Here is a 22,199-nt window from a genome sequence, read left to right as displayed (position 1 = left end):
TCTTACGGTAAAACATAATCTGCATCTCTCACTCTGTGTAATTGGTTTAATTAGACCTTGGAACGTTCTTAACGAGCTCGGTCGTCACGGCACACGGAAGCTTACCTTGATTAAAGTCCACCTGGCCGAAGGAGGCGCTCCTAAAGGGTGCGCCGGCCCTGTGAAAGGCGAGCAGCCCACGCGGTTCCAACGTGGTTATGGCATCCCGGGCCTCTCCCTCGCCGCCGACGGAAGCGGCGTTCAGGTTATCGCACAGATCGTCCACACTCGTAGCACTGTCCACCACGGAATCACTGTACTGTCTCAAGTGCTTCGCCGCCTCCGCATCGGCGTTCTGTTTGCTCCTGAGGTCACTGACGTCACCACTGTTCCTCTCGGGTCTGCCTGTTCTCGAGGGCCTTCTCGAGTCGTGGCAGGACTTTCGGTACGCGTCGTTTCCCGATCGATCACTGAGACACTCTTCACTGACACTCTCACTGCGGACGATCGTCTTCGGATGGTCCTTCTGTGGCTGCTGCTGATGCTGAAGTTGTTGATTGCTGCCACCATGTTGACCGGTATCGTTGTATGTGAAGCTGCGATGAGATGGACGACCATCGCAGCGACCGCAACCTGGATTTGAGCCCGTCTGAGAAAGATCCAAAGGAATTTTGTACAATCAAGTTTCTCGTGTCGAGTTATAAATCTGGCGGGAGCATATGTATACACACTCTCTCCTGTATATTCTCGTATTGTACGCCCACTTTATTTGTGGGTAGATTTTAATTAGATGTGTTATGTTACGTAGGCAATAAATTAGAGGTAATGATTTATACATCATGTGTGATTAAAATATTATTCCGATAACCTTTGACCTCTGTTATTCTCCGCTGCCTTTAATAAGCATCTTGCTATATAATATCAGTGGTATCATCGTTACATCGTAACGAGGATTAATGAATGTAACGCCGAGTCACGCAAATTTCGAATGACCTTTGACCTATCGATTGAAATTTACTTTACGTTACATCGACTAATTCTAGTTATATAATGATGTTCCTGCTATATGACGTTATGGCGAGAAATATATAGTAGATAGTAGAGAATACATGATTATGATAATGAATAGAATGACAATTACACTATTCCTTGTGCGTGCGTCCCTATGTGTAGATTGCGAGAGAGCGATCATCGTTATACGCGTCTTGGAATGCACCGAGTTCAGCGAAATCGTGACAAAGGCGCTTCGCGAATCGTGAAGTTCAGCAAAACTCTTCTCGGAACGAGCGACAAGATGGGCATTGAGATTCATTAATGAGAAGTAGGAGTGTATCGGCTATTTTTTAAAGAGTACATTTGAAATGATTCCAATATACCATACTCTTATATAACAGTAAAAATAAAATATTCTAGACATTGAATAGTGATTCATATTTTTTTTAATTATCTTGACAAAAAAGTAATTAATCAAACTTTACTAAATCATATAGATATAATACGAAATATAAATATAAAAATTTAATAATAAATAATTATTTCGTTAATATTAGTCAATATTTTGATGTATATTATTAATTATATAATTATATAATAATATAATATATCATATATATATATTAATATATTAATATATAATATTAATATATATATTAATATAATATTAATATATTAATATATAATATATATATTAATATATATATTAATATATATATATATTATATATATATAATTATATTATATTATTATAAGTAGACTTTCTTCTTCTTGGCAATATATTTAAAAACAGACATATGAAAATGTAAAAAAATGGAGTGGAGCAAAAAATATCATTCGTGCGCAAACAGAACACGTCGTGTCTTCGTCACTATGTGACGTTCGGAATTCCTCACCTGTGGATAATTTTGAGACGACGGCTGGTATCCGCTCGGAGGAGGAGAGTTAGCCTGGACCCGCGACGGTCTCCTGGGTGGCGGAACCGGTGCCGGTCCCTTGAGTTTCTCGGTAAGTTCGCGAAGGCGCTCGGCCTTCTCGCTGCGGGGGCCGGAAGAGGACTTCTTGCCACTTCCTCCTCCGCCCCCGCTCCAGCGAAATCTGTGCAGTCGGTCCACCGCTATCACGGCTGGTTCCTGACAGGGAAAAACAAATAAATTTCGCAATTTCGATAACAGTTCGATATACGTAGATAACAATAAACTCGTGAAAAATACACAAATGTTTATTTTTTATCACTCTCGATTATTTATGTTCAATGACTCGAATATCAGTAAAATTTGATAGAATTAATCGGTCGATCTTTAATTTTAAAATGGGCTAAATTAGGGATTTAAACTATTGAAAGAGAATTAATTTATCAAAATGTTAAATGTTAAATAGGTAAATCCATTGTCGATCAAACTGGCTACAAACAAATTTATTAAACGCACAACGTTTCGATTATTGTTTGAAGAGGACCGCAAACAATGATCGAAATGTTGTGCGTTTAACAAGTTCGTTTATAGTATAGCCAGTTTGGTCGACATTTAATTTACCTATTTTGTATAGAGTTAATTTATCTTCTTTCTTTTCGGATTTATATTCAGTTATATAAATTCGAGGATTGCAATGTTATACATTGTAATTTTATTAGACGAAGTAATCTTCTCAAAATAAAATATAAATTCCTTTTTGAAATACAATTTTAATCCAACATATTTGTTATTTTTACGAATATTTTTTCACAAACGTTTAATGAAGAGAGTATCGATATTGAAACATTTTACCGATTAAAAAATATCTAAATAATCTTCTATTAACAAATATATAATGTCGTCAAATAAAAATATTTCCCCATATTTTAAAAAATTAAATTCTAAGTTTATACAATATATTTTTCTTATTTAGAGAGAGAGAGAACTAAATCAGAAGTGAATCAGAAATAGTTTTAATCAAACTGACTGAAACGTCTATTGATCAACAATATGTTCTCTGATTGAATTCTCTGAAATAAGTGCTGTTTAAAGACGCACTCCTCTAACTTGTTTCTAATCATTATTAAAAATAATGATAAAAATAATGTGGAATAAAAAATTAATAAATACTGATGAACACGATGCAATTTTCTCACAAACGCAAAAGCATGCAACCCTCTTGTGTAACGATTGATATCGCGCTTGCGAGAGGATGTCGCGCGGACGTAATCGCGACCAAGTGGCAGGCCCAGGACATTTCGTATGTACATAAGTGTCTAGTCGAAAAAGAAGCGATATTCTATTTTCGTCGCCTCTATCTTTTCCCCCTCGGAACGACGACGTGCCGCTGCGCGTGCGAGGCGATCCAAAAATCGGGCGGACGCGCGAGTGCACGATTTTAAAAAGTAAATGAAGAAACCGAGACGGAGGGAATATGTGCGCGCGAAAAGATCAAGCGTGAATTTTGGCACAGCCTCTTTGCAAAGCTGACGAATTTTCCTGGCACGATGAAGAGACTGTTTCGAAGTAAAGTGGATGCGTTCTGACAGTCTCGTAAAAATGCAAAAAAGATTCTCTCGTCCACAGTGGAAAGAGCAGTTTGATCATAAAGCTTCTTCAGACGCAAGGAAAACTGTGTCAAACTTGTTAATCAAATAATATTAAATATATTTGTTCGACACGTCAATATTTCAAACATCTGTTGAATATTTTTGGAAAAAGAATAAATAAGCTTAAAGATGTTTAAAAAAATGATATCTTTTTTTTCAATATTGTTGATTTCTTCAAACACAATATCGACGGTAAAAATGAACAATTTCTTGAGTACAAAGATTTTCAAAGATATCGAATCTGTTTTCAAGAACGAGAGAGTCTGCCATGGCTATAGTATATATTTACCGTCCGAAAGATAAAATTTCTCGACGATGACCTTGAAGACTTACCTCGGGGCTGCTGACACAGAGTCTTCCGGACCTAAGCCACTCCACCTTGTATCCCTTGCGACGACCTCTCGCACCTCACGCGGGTCTACGCGCGAAGCTCGAATCTCGCGCGAATTGTGAACGATCGAATGGCCATATCGCGAAAATACGATCCACTCGCGAGCGATAAAAAAAGAAATAAAACGTGAACGATCGACGAGTATAACCGATCGAATAAATCGAACGACTCGTCAACAAGAGACAAATCCTCGATTCTCGATGAGTACCTGAAGCTTGAGCGTCTGATGCTTCGTCCACTGCGCGAGCTGCCGCGGCACGGAAACGGTCTGCGTCGTCGTCGGGATGCCGGACGAGTAGCCGAGCAACGTCGAGGGTGAAGACGGCGTCGTCGTCGACGGCGGGTACGACGACGTTACCGCCGCCGTCACCGCCGCTGTTTGCGGATGATGCTGCTGCTGCTGCTGCTGATGGTGGTGGTGGTGATGATGTTGGTGGTGGTGTGACTGCTGCCTCTGCTGCGACTGCTGGCTGGTGCTGCCGATGTTGCCCGCCGACGTTTGCACCGCGCCGTGACTATTATTAGCGAACGTCGGCGGCGTCGTCTCCGCGACGCTCGCGATAGAAGCAGGAAGAGGCGGCGAGCAACCGCCGACGACGATCGAAGGGCACGACGACGTCACGGACGTCATCGGGGACGCGATCGAGATGGTTGGGGAACCGACCGTCGGCTGGATCCGCGGGAGCGGAAGTCGCGATCGCGGACCGATGCAGCAGCAATCGGCCAGATCGATCGGCGGCTTCTCCGCCGGTTTCTCGGTCAGTCGCTCCCGCGAGTCGCTCTCGCGCGAATTCCGCTTTCGCCGATGCTCCTGCGACGATTCCTCTCTGGAATTGGTCGGCGGCAGGCTCTCCTGGAATAAGCATTGCCGATCTTTTTTTTTTGTATTCTTCGTAAAGCAATTTCTATCCTTGATTAATTTGTTCATCAGAAATATCGTTGCTATAATATTTTCTTTTCTTGTAAAATATTTTAAAAAATACGGTGCATGCGCTCCAACATTTTTCATATTCAAGTATAATTCAGTAAAATACATGAATATTGTGGATTTCATTGATTGAAAATGCCGTTAAGAATTTAATTTAGAATTTGTAAGGTTGGGATAGACGAAAGACTCAGTTGAGATGCTGAAAAATTGTCGCTCAATTTTTTCGAAAATAGAATTATACAACTGGTTTCTTCAAGATGCCTCATATTTTCGTTACTTCTTCTTGTTTCGTAAACATGTAGTCTTCGTGTCCATTTTATTTCTCTGTCTCCGGCAAAGTATTTTCTTCGTTTCCTTCCATTTCTCTTATGTTCCGGTCCTTAGGGATATTTTACGTTTCGTGTGTTGTCTTAAAATGTATCTCGTATTTTTAAACTTGTGAGAAAATGACGTACGACGAGGTGCACCATTGCGTATACTCGACTGCTGAAGACGCATCGTGTTTCATAAAGTTTTCTCTCGATCGTTTTCCTAAATCCCAGCCAATCTTTTTTATATCACCAAGCTTAAGGTAATATTTTCGGAAGGCCGGAATCGAAATAATGACGTCATTGATCCACATGACGGCAAATAGCTGAAGTCGATTTATATGGATCTCGGTAGAATTTGGCAGTGAACACGTTGGTTGTACGTGTCGTGGTGTGACGTCAACGGTGCTTATTATTTCGAACAAAACCGTGAAAAGAGAGGCGGAAAGTTGGACTAAGTAGCAGAGATGAGAATTGAAGAGTCGCCGCAAAATCGGCTCGAGTCAGTGACTGGCGGATTCTATTTGCGTGATCGGTTCTAAGTTTAGATCCTTCGACATCTTAATCTCGTTGTGGATCGTCATGACTCGATCGAAGGTCGTTAACAGTGGTCAAAGCTCAAAGGGAACAGCCGGATTCGAAGGAATTCAAAATGACGCAAGTTTTCTCTCGTGCAGTAATAGTACATTCCGCTGAATCTTATTTGTAAATAAGCCCAAAATATTTTATCTGATTTTCTTAAAATCGCTTTAAAAAATATTTCATTTCAAATAAATCTTAGATTGAAAAACTGCTGATAAACGATCAAGCTAGAGTGAAGATGTATATAAATTTTCTTTTATAACTAACTTTAAAGACACTATAAACTCAATAATCTCTGACAATGTCACTTTACTTGTTGAGACAACATTTTCTAAAATTATCCTATCATCTTTCATATTATACTCCAAAATATTTTCAATAAAACCCTATCATGTAACTCTAACTCAACTAATCAATGAATGAAAGAATGAGTATCAATGAATGAATTGCACAATACCTGAGAGATCCGCAGGCCGTATCTGGTGCCACCCAAAATGACGTATCCACCACCGACACCTCCACCTGTCATAGCCCTCGCGGCGCCTCCCAGCCATCCTCCAAAACCACCCCCTCCCGTTCTCTGGGGTCCGCTACCCCCATCTCCTCCGCCAGCACGGGGCATTCTTCATCCTTCTCTCACCCTGAAATTCAAGAGTCGCGACAACCTTTTTGAATTAAAAAAAAAAAATAATAATCGAATACCAAGAATCGACGCCTAAGGATGGCACGTGCATAAATAAATAAAACGGTACGAATCTTGGGTTGCGAGAAAGATCGCATGAATTGCCCTTGAGTGCCTTGCGCGTGGACTAACGAGCTAGATTCATCCTACGAGATATTTAACGATCTCCCGTTTCACGAGTTACGAGCGAGCGGCTCGTGCGACGAACGCATCACGCACTTACGTACGCAAAACGCGGCTCGCTGCGTGAATTACTGCGAACGTTCGCGCATTCCCCGATAACTGTCGGCCACGATCTTATTTATTTATAGTGCATCATCGCCGATGAATGAAATTTGCCGGAATTCGCGAGAGCCGCTAATCATTCAAAACGGTCGCGCCGCTACCGGAAGCGACAAGATCGATGTGCGCAAAATTCTTTCTTGGCTCTCGTCTGGTCCAGGCAGGGCGACGTCCAAGGGGAGTATCTTGTATTTTTGTAGATTGTAGATCGTTAAAAAAACATTTGCGAGAAACAATTTTACGATTTCGGTACAAGATATTTCGAGAGATTCACTACGTGGATTAAAATAAATTGTGGGATAAATAACACGAAAAAATAATACAGAAGTTTATAATAAGTTATAATTTTTTAAATCTTCAATTTTCAATTCGACTTTAAAATATAACAACTGTAATTTGTATATACATTATTGTTCTTATAATTTAGAAAATTGCAATTGTATAGCTCTTCTATTTTTTTATTTTAAAAATATAAACTATAATGATGTAATGATAAGATACAATAACATATATAATATACACTTACTATTACTTTTTATTTATTTTTGTTAAATAATGTCAGTATATATCGCAAGAAAAGTATAGTTTTGTTTAGTTTATCGAGACTTAAAATTCGGTTTTCTCTGATTTTTTTATCTAACAGACTTTTATTAAAATCTTTCAGAATTACGGCTAACTATATACTGACAATACATGACGAATTGTGACGTTCATTCATTTTAAATAATACATCATGTTACATATTTCGACGATATTTTTACTATCGAATCGTAAAAAAATATAGTAAGGCTATTTATAAAATCGTGACAAATAGGCGGATTTGAGATAAATGATCCATAGTCGCTGTCAGATCAATGTACTGTAATATTTTCCCGTTAAATCAGGTTTAAATTAAATATATGAAATATGAATTTAATCCGACTCATGAGTTTCTCCCACACGCATTTTCATCGTCGCATATATAAATCGCGTATACGACTCTTTTTAATCTTCTTTTAAAGTTATAAAATTCATGAAGAGTTATAATAATAATGAGCAATTTTAACGATAGGTATTTAATGATATATAATATTCTGGTTTAACATTGAAAGTATTATATACAAATATCACACAATTGATAGAAACTTACGAAGAAAAAAAGACATTAAAAAGTTTTTTTGTTATACTTTGTTGATATTGCAAAATTAAGTTAAATTCAAAAATGAAGAATTCAAAAAGATATTTAGCATGTACGATGAAAATGTGAATTGAAATAATGGTGAGAAAATAATGAACACACACATACATACATAGAGGCATCTGGTGACTTGCATACAAAGGCTATTTATGTTTCATATTTTCTTACAGTTTATTATGCGTATGTTTCATTTTATGCTAAAGCCGTTTTAAATACACTTCAAAAGCCCTGTGTATTACTAAGCCAATTACGAATTTCCCATTGATATCAATGAAAAATGTACATGATAATAACCGGAGCTGATCGTTATAATACACAAATATCGCGACGTTTTGCGAATCAATAAATTTCACAGAGTTTTGTTTGCTAGCTATTTATTGCTCATAGATAAATAAACAAGTAAAAACTGCAATTATGTTGCACTTGCACGTACATATTTATATCTACCACCTACATGTACTTCCTACACGTTTTAATTATAAATTAATGAGGAATAACGGATAATGTGAAGTTTTACGGTGATTGCCATATCTAATAATATTCATACGTATAAGAAAGAAATATAATAAATATCAAGAGAGAAATCTTACTTCTGCTATAATGTTTCTTTTTTTTTTTAATATAAAGGCACAATTTTGTCTGGAAAAAATTATAGATGTTAACTTTTATTTTTGTATATATTTATTTTTTATTTATGACATTTTGTTCTTTATTTCACGTTATGAAATTTAAGAAACGCTAAACGTGCAACTTAGCTGACGTTTCAAATTTTATATGCCTCGTTTTTAGCTTCGTCCGATATTAAGAAGGTTAACTGACAACTACCTAAATAAACAACGCAATTTATCGTGCATGCAATAAAAACGTAAGAATACAGATTTAATTGCGATTTATATCCGAGGAGTTGAAAAAGTTCCACGGTTTAATGGACACCGTTTAAGTAGATAAGCGTGGCCACGGCTGACAGGTATAATGGATGAAAATTCGCAGGAATTGGCGTGTGTGGCCTTGCATAAAAAAAAACATCCGTTCCAAATTTATTATTACCGTTAAAGCAAACGGGATCGCTTTGTCGGACCGGAAGTTATCGTCGTGCATTATTGCACCGCTTCTCAAGGTATCAATGGTATTCAATTATTTTTTCTGCTCGTTTAAAACGACCTTTTTTCATCTGGAATGGATTTGCGGCACAATTAATTTTCTTTGAATTTATGCGACTGCAAATTTTTTAAAACTGCACGACTGTTTAAAATAAATTAAATATGTCTCGAGAATGATTTGAGAATGTTATGAATTATTATATATCCATCAATATTTTAGAAAAATGAAAGTTATTAAAAAGTGTATATCTGCATGTAAAATGTATATTTTAAGACTTATCTTCGAGTATTTTCATATCGTAATCTTTCATTAAATCTCGTATATCAGAATCGAGTAGATTACATAGTTAAGAGGAAGAAGATTGAAGGAGAAAATCTAAGAAGTTTAATCGACATCACAGAGATCCATGTATGAATTATGCTTGAAGCATACATGACTATATTCCTTCAGAAAAGCCGCACGTCACTATCGTCCGTTAAAAGCATGCCTTTTACATACTAATCACGTGCATCGCTACTATAAGGTAAGGTCAGGGGTATCAATCTCTCGTGGATGGGTATTCATTGCATCACTTTATCTGTAATCGATGACGGATCGATGTCGCGAGTCGTTGAACTCGCGCCAAAACGTCTTTGTCTTAGTAACGCGAAAAACTGAAATACAGGAGAAAAAAATTTCTCCTCTCACTTCGACTGTGAAAAATGTGTTCAGCTACATTACACCGTTTGGCGTTTATCCATCCCGTCTGAATTTTTCTGATCTGATGGAAAACGTATTTTCGGTCTGTGAAAATCGGTCACGAACCGATAAAAATATTTGCCTTGTCGCCACTGGGCTAGTAAACATTTTTCTTGGCGCCTCTGCATGTACTTATCTTTATATTCTTGCTTATCTAATTAATTCCTGTTACTTCGCGGTAAAAAAAAATAATATTGAAGTCAAGACATTAAGAATTCCATACAATAGTAAAATTATCTTTAGTGATGACTTTAAAATTATTTATCTCCCTTGACAAAGCCTTGGCTGAAAACTATTATTTTATTTATAACTATTTAATTTTTAATGTGTTCTATCAATCGTGTAAAACTTCTAAAAGTTTTCATAAAATAAAAAAAATATATAGCATAAACTATGAAAAAGTTTCTTTAATAGAAAAAGTCTTTTCTAATAAGTTTCTCCTTCTCAGTTTATTTTTATTAAATTATTTTAAAATTAAAGAGTCAAAACAAATTCATTATAATTGATTGAAAAACTCAATTGCCAATTATCAACAGATAAGATCAGATATGGTATGTGACTTGCCCGATAATTCTGCATAGTGAGATAAAAAGCATTCAATCAACCAATGTGCCACCAAATAATTGACACTGCACCAAGGCCAAGTTAATATTGTTACATTTATCTCACAATATTCATCTTGCGATATTTATATTGATCTATATTTATCCTATATTGCGATTTCCAAAATAGAGTCATATATAATATATATATATTCCAGATTTATCGCACCATTCATTACATTATACATTATACGCAGTTAACTTTTATATGCTATTTTAAAACCTTTAAAACTTATTAAGATTTTTTTTTAATTACAAATCACATCATTTAATATAATACTGAAATAAATAATATTTTATGTATATATAATAGAGATACATTATGTATTAAAATAATTAATTTTTGTAACATATATATATTTTTTTTATTCAACGTGAGATGGTTAAATGCAAAAGTGAGAGGCTAGCAAAGAATGATCAAGATGAAAAAACAAAATTGCGGACAACACGCGCGAGTAATGCATCTTCGCGCGTTGCGATTTGATCGAAGGGGTTCTTGCCCCGGCGTAAGATCAAGATCGCGAAGAAAAGGAAGATCACGTTTTATCCGGCACGCGGAGCACGTAAGAAAACCGAAACGAAAGCGCAGCTCTCTTGCAAAGGCTCCAGCTGGATCGCTTCTATTATAAACGTGCGTGTCGCGATCCATTCGGTTTCTCAATTGAATCAATTCGCTCGGTTTAAAAAAGCGCCTCAACGAGATTTACATTCGATCAGACGGAACATATTATTTTTCTTCGCAGTGCTTCCCCCTACTCATCCTATTTTCTATATTGAATTTTTTTATTTTATAGAAAAAAATGTTAAAAATATATTTTTATATTGCAGAAAAATTCTAATTATTTTTGTATAGACTTGAATTTATTTATACAGAGAAATATATTTCGGCTTAAATACAATTTTACGAATAATGCGAAATTTTTCAGTCATTATTCTGGCTTGACGTTCATATCCGAAAAAGGCGAGCGTCGCATAAGGAGAAGCAGCCGCATTCCATTTTACGGGACGTTATTTGCACAAGGCAGGGCAACTCGTCCCAGAGCAAATAACCGATAAACATTCGCAATGCTTTGTCATCGCGGCATGGCGCAGCATGTCGTGAGGTTTATTTGGAAAACGATAAGCGTCAAAAGTGCATTCTCGCGTATTTTGACAGTTTCGCACCGGACTTGAGATTGTACGTCACCAAAATGTTAAAAAATGAGAGTTATAAATATTGGTATGCTAATGAGTTTTGATTTATACATATTAATTGCAAGATCAATTTGAACTAAAAAATCTAAATACTAATAAAGGCTGCAATTAGTTATTGACATATTCAGATAATTAAATAAACGTTTTAAATAACGTTTAAATGTGATGAAAATATTTTGAAGAAAGTACATTTTTTTTAACAGGAAAAAATATTAATAAAAAATTTTATATTAATATGTAATAATAATTTACAGAAATTTTTTAGAGATTATTTCCTACATGTTTTTACACGTATAATACTATAATAAATAAAAAATAGCTCTTTTGCTAATTTAAGTTTCGTAGTCATATTTCTCAAAAGAAACTCTTAGAATTCCACACAGTGTCGCGTTCCAAATTTAATTATTCCAGGTTCATGATTTGTGAGATATAAAACCTCGAGCTCTTGACGAAACGCCTACATAGACTGCGAAAACCTCCCAGATTCCTTTCTGCAGATTCGACGACTTCCTTTTCATTGAAGATGATTGATCCCTTTTTACAAAAGTTTCAATTGCGAATATTTCAAAATCACATAATTTTTTTTAAGTCACACGTATTTTCTCTTTTAAATAAATTGAATTAGAGTTTAAACACATTTATCAAAATCTTTAACAGTGATGGTGATAAAATTACGCGTAAATTACTTTACAAAATAACGATTGAAAAATTTGCAAACTATACATCAAGTAACATTTCATTAAAAAATTAAAATCTTTTATATATTTTTACAAATAATATTTAATGCAATAAATATAAAGTTTTTTTATCATTGGAGAGAAAGAGAGAGATATATAAAATATCATAAATTAAAATTAGAATATCTCAAAATGAAATAAATGTAATACTTATTATTAGAATAAGCTTACGAGATTTTCATTATTATAGAAATTGCTTGTTTGTGTCCATTTTTTATTATAAGACGACGTGTAAGCTATTATCTAAATAGGTTTCCATACTAATATCTATTAGAATATCAGAAAGCTTTCATGTCAGAAGCAGGCTAATAGTTTCGAGACAATTTGTACGCAAAACGTAATACTTCCTTTATCCTACAAAATGCAAAGAAAGCCAGTCCATCAGAGGGGTTTCCAAATTTTTCTCCCGGGGATGCGTTTCTAAATATAGAAGGACGCGTATTAACCTTTTACATAGAAACATCCCGACCTGCTTGCTTAGTTTCACGGTCAATTTTGCCCTGAGTTAATCTGCGATTCGCGCGCCGAACAAATTCGCGTCAATCACTTTTAATTGTCGCGAACATCTGCTCGCATGACATTTCTCCCGTATTAATGCACAGAATAAAATAGCAGAATAGGATATATCATTAAATATTTGTCGAGCAAAATAAATATAATAATATAAATAAATCGTAACAAATATAAATGTATTTAAAAAAGATTAAATATTCTCGAAAATAAACTAAATTTTGTATTTAATTATACAATTAGACAAGAGCGAAACGGAATAAAAAATACTCTGGAATTATGAAATAAAAGTTAAAGGCTAAACAAATACCATTTATATATATATATTAACTTAATTAAGCTGTAATATATATTTTTAATAATTTAAACTGATCTAATTGCGTAGCATGATTATTTATGCATTTAATAAATAAATTCGTCTAAACAAGCGCGCAAGTTGATCTTCTCAATTACATATCGATCAACAGTCTCACTGCAAATCATTTATTATAAATCATTGTGTAAAATTCGTTGGAAAATTTACGTTTACTTTAACGTTTCCATTGCTGTAATCCTCTTTCTGCAGTACACACATCATCGTAACTGCATTGAAAAGTTGACTTATTTCTACTTATGCCACTTTTGACAGAATTGCATCATTAATTAATCGTTTATTAAAGCCGTGCGAGAAATGATTCGATATTTTTGCCGCGGTGAGTAACCTGGCTGAGTAAGTTTCTCTTTAAGAAAATTGAAGTGGCGATATTTATATCTAACTCGCCGCCGCTCGATGACTCGTGTTGGGACATTCCGCGGCGGAAGTAACACGGATGAAATATCTCTCTGCTTAAGGATAATTATATTAAAATATTGCCCGAAAAAAGTCGTTACAAAAGATTATTCCACGTATGGAAAACGCTTCAACAAATGAATATCTTCTAATGTATTTTTTTAAATAATTCTTTTTAACATATCATTATATAATATTTGCAGAAATTGCACAATATCTAATGTAAACGCTTATCGAACTAATGCATTGATCTATTTAAACCAAGAGGGAAGCTTGCAGAAAAGTAAATATGATGGAAAAGAACATGGAACAAGCTTTTGCTCTTCAGCAAATTAGCTAATGTAATAACTGTCATCATCGAAGTCGATAACGATGGTTTCTTTATTGTGCACACAAGACCTAATAGTATTTTACAATTGCGTTTCGAATGTTTAATTAACTTTTTTGAAACGTACTTGTTATTAAAAAACTTAGCATTAATTTTGTTAATGTAATTAATGCAAATAATGAAACTTAATTGAGAGATGGCATAAATTTATATAATAATATATTTTGTAAAATATAAATAATATATTTAATTAAAAATGTAAGGAAAGTGTTTTTAATTTATGTGTGAAAAAAATATCAATCTATTTCGTTTCAATATGAAGAACAATGTGTGTACTAAAATGCAGAAAATGTGAAAAATTTCTCGAAATAAGAGCTGCTTTATCGAATGAATTTAAGTGGACCTAAAGCAAAATCGTAAAGAAAGAGAGAAATGATAGTTTATGAACAATAACCAAAGCTACTGTTTCGTTTATCTCAATATGCAAATATTCCTATCGGCGTGACGCCAAACAAACAACTTGTGAGTCAGTCAACGGTCGGCACACCAGGTACATACCCTCCCAGAATAAATTCGTCGACATCAGCGATCTCCGACGCCACCAACATCGCTAACCGCAGCGTCTCTTCTCGTTCGTTCAAAAATTTAATCATCTCTCATCCATCCACACGTCTCAATGTTCACCATATTAATCCGTTTTTCGAAAACTTCCGGTATCACATATAGTCCAAAAGACTCGAGCAGTATTTAATTATCACAGTTCTTTAAAAAGAAAGAAGAAAAGAGAGTCTAATTCGATCTGTTATTAAAACTTTTGCTAATCTTCTAAGCGTCTAGATTCTTCTGCTAGTTTCGCTCAAAAATTATATATCATGTGTACAATTGCATTTAATCATTTTTACAAATTATATTGTTTAACCTTTCCAGCTTGTCAAGTAGCTTCTCGTATTTTTATCCCAGGATAATGCAAAAGTACTTCCAAGAACTTCTCAAAATATTTTACGTGCTTTTCCCGAAAGATGTTGTTCAAAGTTCTTCTCGACAACTCTTAAGAGCGTCCTCAAGATTCTTATTGAGACTTCGGTTTCCTTCGAGATTTCTTTTCGAGTCCTCTTCAACGCTCTTCGGGTTCGGGATTTTCCTCGGGGATTCTTTCCAAGGTCGTCGCACGAATCACGAAATCTACGAGTTCGCGCACGAATGCCAAAAAGTTTCACCGGGAACTAACGACGAAAGGAGCGGAAGGTGAAAAAGGGGTTCGATCGAGAAGATTGTCGATCCACAAACGAGGAACACGAGGCCACCTTGGTAAAAGCCACCGCGAGGAAGAGGCTTTCTTACCGCATCGAGTGCCGCTCTCCCGCCAAGCGGAAGATTATCTAAATAGACACCGCGGGCCAAGGAGGGAAAAAGCAGAAGAGGAGAAGACTCGCCAAGTGATGATATTTATATGTCGTGCCTTTGGAGAACCAGTGGCTGCGACCAGGAACATCCCTCTTCGTGTCCGCGGACGAAACGCACCGGATGCCATTGATTCTCTTCGACCGTTTGTTGGAATTCGTAGGGCGCGCCGCAACAGGAATTAACAGCCTCATCGGCAATAAGATCTGAGGAACGGAAAGAAAGAGAAAGAGAGAAACGCGGGTTAATCAGCTACACCGAGAGCGAAACCAGGAGGACCTTTACTCTTCAGTTACATCGTTCCGGCGTGCATTTCTTGGGTGGTAGAGATTACTGGGAGAATCTAATCTGATCTTTCGTCTCTGGATTTATTTTGTTCGTTTTGCAGCAACGCAAGCGTAGCTTTCAATAAGTAATTATGCACGGTGCACCTTATCTCAGGCTTGCCGTTACTTCGACGCTTTTCTCGACAAATTTGTATCTCGTTTTGACAGAATTTCTTTATGGATTTTATTCGTTTTCCCGGGTATTTTTTCTTAATTGAACTTTAAATATATTTGTATGTTTGTAATTAATGTGCTTATATTTTTCAGAAATTTATTAAAATACTATCTTCAAGCAAAATAAATATCAATGAGATGTTATTACATTTGAAGTTTTCCTATAAAAATTCTCTTTTATATTTTTACAACCACTTATAAATAAAAAATGATTGATGCTATAACATATCTATTTTAAACTATTCAATATTTTTTAATTAATTTATAAATACGTATATGTTTTATTATAAAATTCTATACTTTTTATAGAATTAAATATTAAAGTATATTAAATTTCGACACTACAAAGAATCGTGGATAATAATGTGTTGGTTTTAAGCAAAATTAATTTTTCATTCAAATTAATTAATTGTGCACAGAACACAATTTTTTGGTACGATACCAAGTAATTAAATAAATCTCAATTCGAGATTTTATTTTAATTATTCCTCTGTTCCCGCGCTAAAGAAGCATAGGCGAGTAAAATAATATACTAAATTATTACTGAAATTATTACTAAATTATTACTAAAAAATAATACTGAAATTATTTAATATTTGGTTACGTATCGAAAAAAAATTTATGCAGAATTAATCAGTTTCAATGAAAAATAAATTTTTCTTGAAATTGCACTATCACCCGTCTAGCTTTTTTTCAGCTCAAAATTGAAATTTAAATGTCTATTTCACATTGAAAGCCTTATTAGTCTTACAATTAGTTAAACATGAAAGCTTTTGATTTAGAAAATACAAAATAATTTTTAAATTCGTTTATCACTATTAATTAATATTAAAAATTTGATCCGTATAATTATTGTAATAATGTAACAAAAAATTAAAAAAAAAAAGATTGTTACGTTATCATTTTCGAGTGACAAAAAAATTGCAATGAAGGAAATCTGAGTTGCACACTTTCGCAGCTGTTTTAATACAGATGTGGATATCATCAGGTGGTGAACCAGATTGTTGCGTTTGTGAGCAAAATTCCTTAACGTATTACGTAACCCCATCGATACAATAAGTTCAGTGAAAAAATAAGACTTGTGTCCCATTTGTATAATCAACTGCGAGAAGCAGTAAACCGCGCGAATGGAATTTCCTCTTATTTGCCATTCCGTTCCTTAATGACGATTCGCACTTCACGCTCGACAGCATCGTAGATTTCGATAATTAATTTAGGGGAAAAAGGCAAATATTCGATAAGAGTGGCAAACATTAGAAATTCCACAGAGTAAAGCGTTCTTTTAAATCAACTTGTATGATAATCTGCATACCTGTCTGCTAAAATTAGAAGGAATTAAGAGATATGCAAAACACATTTTCAATTTATACGAAAGATTGTTAGAAACAAATTTTTGAAAAAAAATTGAAGAAAATTAATGAAATAGAAAAGGAGTCATGATATTTAGTAAATATAAAAAGTTAATTGGTAATAGGGGCAAAAATTATTTTTTTACATTGAATATTAGCTCCGGGGAGAGAAAGAGAGAGAGAGAGAGAGAGAGAGAGAGCAGAAAAAATTGCAGATTGCGGATATAAACACAATGGAGAAGATCACGTCGGCATTTATGAATATAACGTTCGCTCGTCCGGCGGCGTTGTTCGAGCGGAAAACATCGCGATTTTTTGCCGATCGGTGAAAGTTCAGCGGTAATCCTAAGCAATCCCGGAAGCCGCGCACTTCGTAACGTGCAAAGAATCGGTATTGTGTGCCCCGCGAACGCGTGCAGCCGCCGTTTGATACAGGCCGTTTCAGAGCGAGGGCCGTTGAACCGAAACGGCCAACCGGAACGACGCCCGGCACTTTTTCCTCCTTCAATAACGGGCGATCCACCGCGCGCGATCCACGGATACTAATCGAGAGAAAATCAAGGACGCATACTGGCGAACGTCGTCGCGCTCGACTTCAGGGCCAAGAAAGCGCGCGTTGAGCTGCAAGTGCAAGGGATTCGTCGATGCGCTTTATATGCATGAGAAGAAGCATACTTTTACGAACTTTTTGCAATATTAAATTTTCACCATCTGCTCTTGTCAGAATTCGAATCTTCAGCATTCAAATTTAAAGTAAATTCGAAGGGAAGTTTAATTTTTATATCTTTGTTGTAACTTTTGATATTTTTAATTCTAAAAATTATTTAATGAAGAAGTTATATTTTTTGTATTAAAAAAAAAATATATATATATAATTAAAATCAAAATTAATTATACAATGCTTAATTTTAAATATACATATGAGAAAATTTTAAATATCAAATATTAATAAAATCTCGAGATTGCTTGATTAATTCTTCAATTCTATTTTCATTATAATCAAATTGTATGATGTGGAGCCTCAGAATTCGTAGAAATCTAAAATTGTCGATTACAAAGATCCCATTTTTTAAACCTCTCATGTTTTCAAATTCATAGAATTCAAATTCTATTAAGCTCTTGTGACATTTATAAAATCAGAATATATTATCCCTTATTGTATCTAACGTAATCCTCGAGTCATATCTCGTATCTGACGCACTCACGCATTCCGATATTAATAACGCAAAATTCTCTAATGGAATAATAGTCGAACTTACTTCTGCAAACGATCGAAGATACTTTCACCGATGTCCACCACGCGATTCCACCTAAGAAAGTACGCTCGCTGAGTGACAACGCGCAGATCCATGATCCAATATCTGTCAGCGAGATGTATCACCAGCTGAGCGGTCTCGTAGCCCGCTCGAATTCCCGTCAAGTACGTCTGCACTCACATCGCGTCACTCACTCTCACGTTAGCACTCGCCAGCATCGTGCGTCGTTCGCCGTCAATCGCATGAGAAAATCTGCGATCTCGATTTACAAAAGAGAGAGATCCGGAGAAGTCGATCTTACTCAAACGCGAGCACTGGCACAAGGTATATCCGTGGCACACATCGGAGTGCTCGACGCACAGCCGTTCTACAAATCTAGATATCTCTCACTTCCTCCCGATCTCTCGATCGTTGCTTCCCGATCCTTCGGATCTTTGTCTCTTTCCGGCTTATTGTCAGATGGTGCCGCCAAAAATCCGTGAATTACGCGCACGCAATCGCAATAAACGCTGCGATATTTTGTATTTTACGATCGGCTTAATGGAGAACGTTAAATCCGCAAAATGGTCTTCACGATTGTATTGAAAGTTTTATTCGCGTCGACATTGTACATGTTTGGCGAGTCGCGGAGAGAAACGATGGCCCCAGCATATAAGTTATGACTGTAATCCGTATATCGGAGTAACGTCGTTACTCCGTCATCATATCATCGAGGAACGATTTTGCGCGATGCAAATCGCAGATTGCACTTTCCCACTTCACCTCAATCCTGTCAATGGACTCCGTTCTTACGTTCTTCTCTCGCGATCATCCGAAGAAATAATCATCTAACAGAAAGTAGGTGATCTAAGAAATTTTCTTTCTTTTCTCCCTCTCTATTAGATTCTCACGATCATCAAGTCATCTCGATCTCACACACTTCAAAAATGAAGTTTCACACACACGCAGACAATTTTCAAAAAAAAAAAAAAAAAAAAAAAAAAAATTAATTAAACTCTCTCTCTCTCTCGAGTAGCTGTCAGATAGAACGCCGATCCGGAGATGCGTAGATCCGCGAGTTCACAGGTCACAGGTTTCACCGATGATTCCCACGTCCCTTATCCCTGGGAAAAAGGGCAAGATCGTCGCTCACAAAAGACGCACTCTCAAAATCGGTCCCCGGCGAGCGCGCGAGGACGCGTCGCAGGCGTTCGCGGGCGATCTACGGGATCGTTGGGACCGCTCGGCGAGACTCTCTCGCAGAGAGTGTATGTGTGCGCGTAATCGCGGCGATACGAGGCGACCGCGATGCGGTTTCACGGGTGCAGGGAGAAGGGAGTTACATCAGAGAGTACGAAGAGTAGAAGACGACGAAGACGATGATACGACGCGCGAGATCGATTCGCGCCGAGATGCGGCTTTGCTTGGCGAACGCGGACGACGGGACCAACGAGAGACTGTCCGGATCCAGCTGGGCACCACGAAGACGATGCTGGCCCGAGACGCGAGAGGGACCATGGTGCGCATGCACGAGGCAAGGCAAGGCAAGGCAAGACAAGGCGAACTCGACAGCACAGACCGGCACGAAGGAACGACTTCGAGAGGGGTCCGACGGGGCCTAATCTGACCGGAGGGGCCCCTATGCCCTCTTTGCGCTAACTCTCCCTCGGCGAAAGGTGACTGCGCGAGATATTCTATGGTCGGTCGAGATTTTCCTTGCCGACGATGCACGCAATGCTGACGGGGCAATATTCAATTTTGTTGCTAAAGAAATTTTTTGTTTTATGTAGAATGTTCGCAAATAACTTTTCTTCATTAGTTACATCATATCTGAATATTCGATTTAAGTAATTTAAATATCAGCATTTTTCTCTATTTCTTTGTCCCGTTTTTTGTTTGAAGAAAGCTCTTCCCAATTTTAATTTAGATGTTACGCGTTCTCCAGATGAAAATTTGGCTCTCTTGTTTTGGATTTTTAATATTTTATATATTTTGGTGTTGAATTATTTTTTTAAAAATTTATTTAAAAATATATATAGCACTACCGAGAAATCCCTTACGACAGTGCGTCTATAGATTCCTTAATCAAGGTTCTTATTTCGCTTGGGCGGGAGAAATCTCAGATTCAAACAGCTCATCGCGTGGCTGCTCTCGCTATGCCGGCTAAATATTTCGCGGTATACATATATATATATATGCATATATGCATATATATTAAGATATTAGTCACGTAACTGACCGCTGCCACTATTAGCTTCCGAAAGTGATTTTCACGCGATCTTGGAGCACGTGACTCACAAGTCAGTATCCAGAACACGCGATATTTCAGTCTTGATACTAATACACCTACTTTTTCTTTATAATAAGCGTTGAGTCATTAAAAGAAAAATAATTATATATAGTCGCCCTCAAATGTCTATCAAACAACATTTTAACATGATATATATTTTTCCTGGCATATATAATTTCTAAACATTGTTTATATATAAAAAAATATATTACTTATAAAAAATAATGTTAACCATATACTTAGTAGACAGTTTTTTTATAATATTAAAATTCGTAATATTATTAATCATGGAGGCCTTTAAAATTATTACTACTTTATACACTTACTCCAAAAAAAGCAATACACTTAAAATTTAGAAAAGAATCACCAAATTTTAAATAACAATAACTTTGTAAAGAAAGGTTTCTAAAAAATGAAAAAAATGAAACTAAAACTTGAAATCTTTACTTTAAGAATCTATTTATTTTAATGTTGCAAGATAAATTTATTAAAAATGACGGATAACAAAACAAGATTATGCAAAATTGAAAAATAATGGTTTGAGTTTGCCATAGCACATGGGGTAAGTCAAATGTCGCAACTCCATGAAATAGAAAACATATGATAGTATAGAATTTAATAGTACAGAGTCAGCCCTTTAAAATGTGTTTTATTCATCACGATACAATGATTTTTCGCAGAGTTATTCGCATTTAAAGTAAAAAGCTGCATTTTTATTCAAATGCAAATATTTCGGCAAAATATCATCGTATCGAGATGAATAAAAAAATATTTAAAAAAAGACATTCTATACTATCATATATGCTTTCTATTTTATGGAGATGTGATATTTGATTCACGTCATGTGCCGTGACCATTATTTTTCAGTTTTGCATAATCTCGTTTTGTCATCCGTCATTTTTAATAAATTTATCTCACTACATTGAAATGAATAGATTCTTAAAGTATAAATTCCACACACATAAGTTTTATTTTTCTTTTTTAGAAACCTTTCTATCTTTATTATTTACGAAGTTATCGTCATTTGAAATTTATATTAAATATATAAATAATCAATTTTTCAAAAATCAGAATTTTTATTAATTAATTTTATTTGAGAAATCTCAATAATACTTGATATTTCTTATTTTTTATAGTTATTCAATATTTATGCTAGAATTACGCATTTAAAATTGCATTCTAATGCATAATAATCATTTATTCAATTGTTATTACTTGTGACGTTATTGAAACGAATATTTATTTCATTAAGATATTTAAATTAATCTAAGAATTATCGTAAATTTGAGTTTTATAATATTATAAAATTTATCTATAATTTAGCAAGCGTCTCTCTTTAGTAATGATCATAATCGTTATATATTTATATTTGCTGCTCTATTGATTATTCGTGTGCCGAAACGTGTAAAGGACAATCGTTATTAGATATCTGTTGACTGAATGTGTTACAAAAGTTTTCTCATTATCATGATGGACCAAATAAAGAACTACTTTTTGGTAAGGAATGTATTCGTTTAATTAATTCAACTCCACCAACTCTCTTCATAAACCTACATTCTA

At 35.5% G+C, this 22,199-nt stretch overlaps 1 protein-coding gene across 1 annotated transcript in view; it reads right to left on the bottom strand.

Moving 5' to 3' along the window:
* The window catches only part of LOC114934541 (rho guanine nucleotide exchange factor 17), a 69,535-nt gene that overhangs the window by 36,946 nt on the left and 10,390 nt on the right, over positions 1 to 22,199 (bottom strand). Inside the window, 4 exon segments of the mRNA XM_029307190.2 lie at positions 106 to 628; positions 1,869 to 2,105; positions 4,135 to 4,779; positions 6,202 to 6,385. Coding sequence (XP_029163023.2) covers positions 106 to 628; positions 1,869 to 2,105; positions 4,135 to 4,779; positions 6,202 to 6,366 — 1,570 coding nt within the window. The 5' untranslated portion in view covers positions 6,367 to 6,385.

This window comes from Nylanderia fulva, unplaced genomic scaffold, assembly GCF_048542155.1.
Source record: "Nylanderia fulva isolate GAGA-0341 unplaced genomic scaffold, ASM4854215v1 Scaffold8, whole genome shotgun sequence".
Taxonomy (NCBI): Eukaryota; Metazoa; Arthropoda; class Insecta; order Hymenoptera; family Formicidae; genus Nylanderia; species Nylanderia fulva.
The sequence above is the reverse complement of the archived record's forward strand: the minus strand, read 5'-3'. Positions and strand labels throughout refer to the sequence as shown.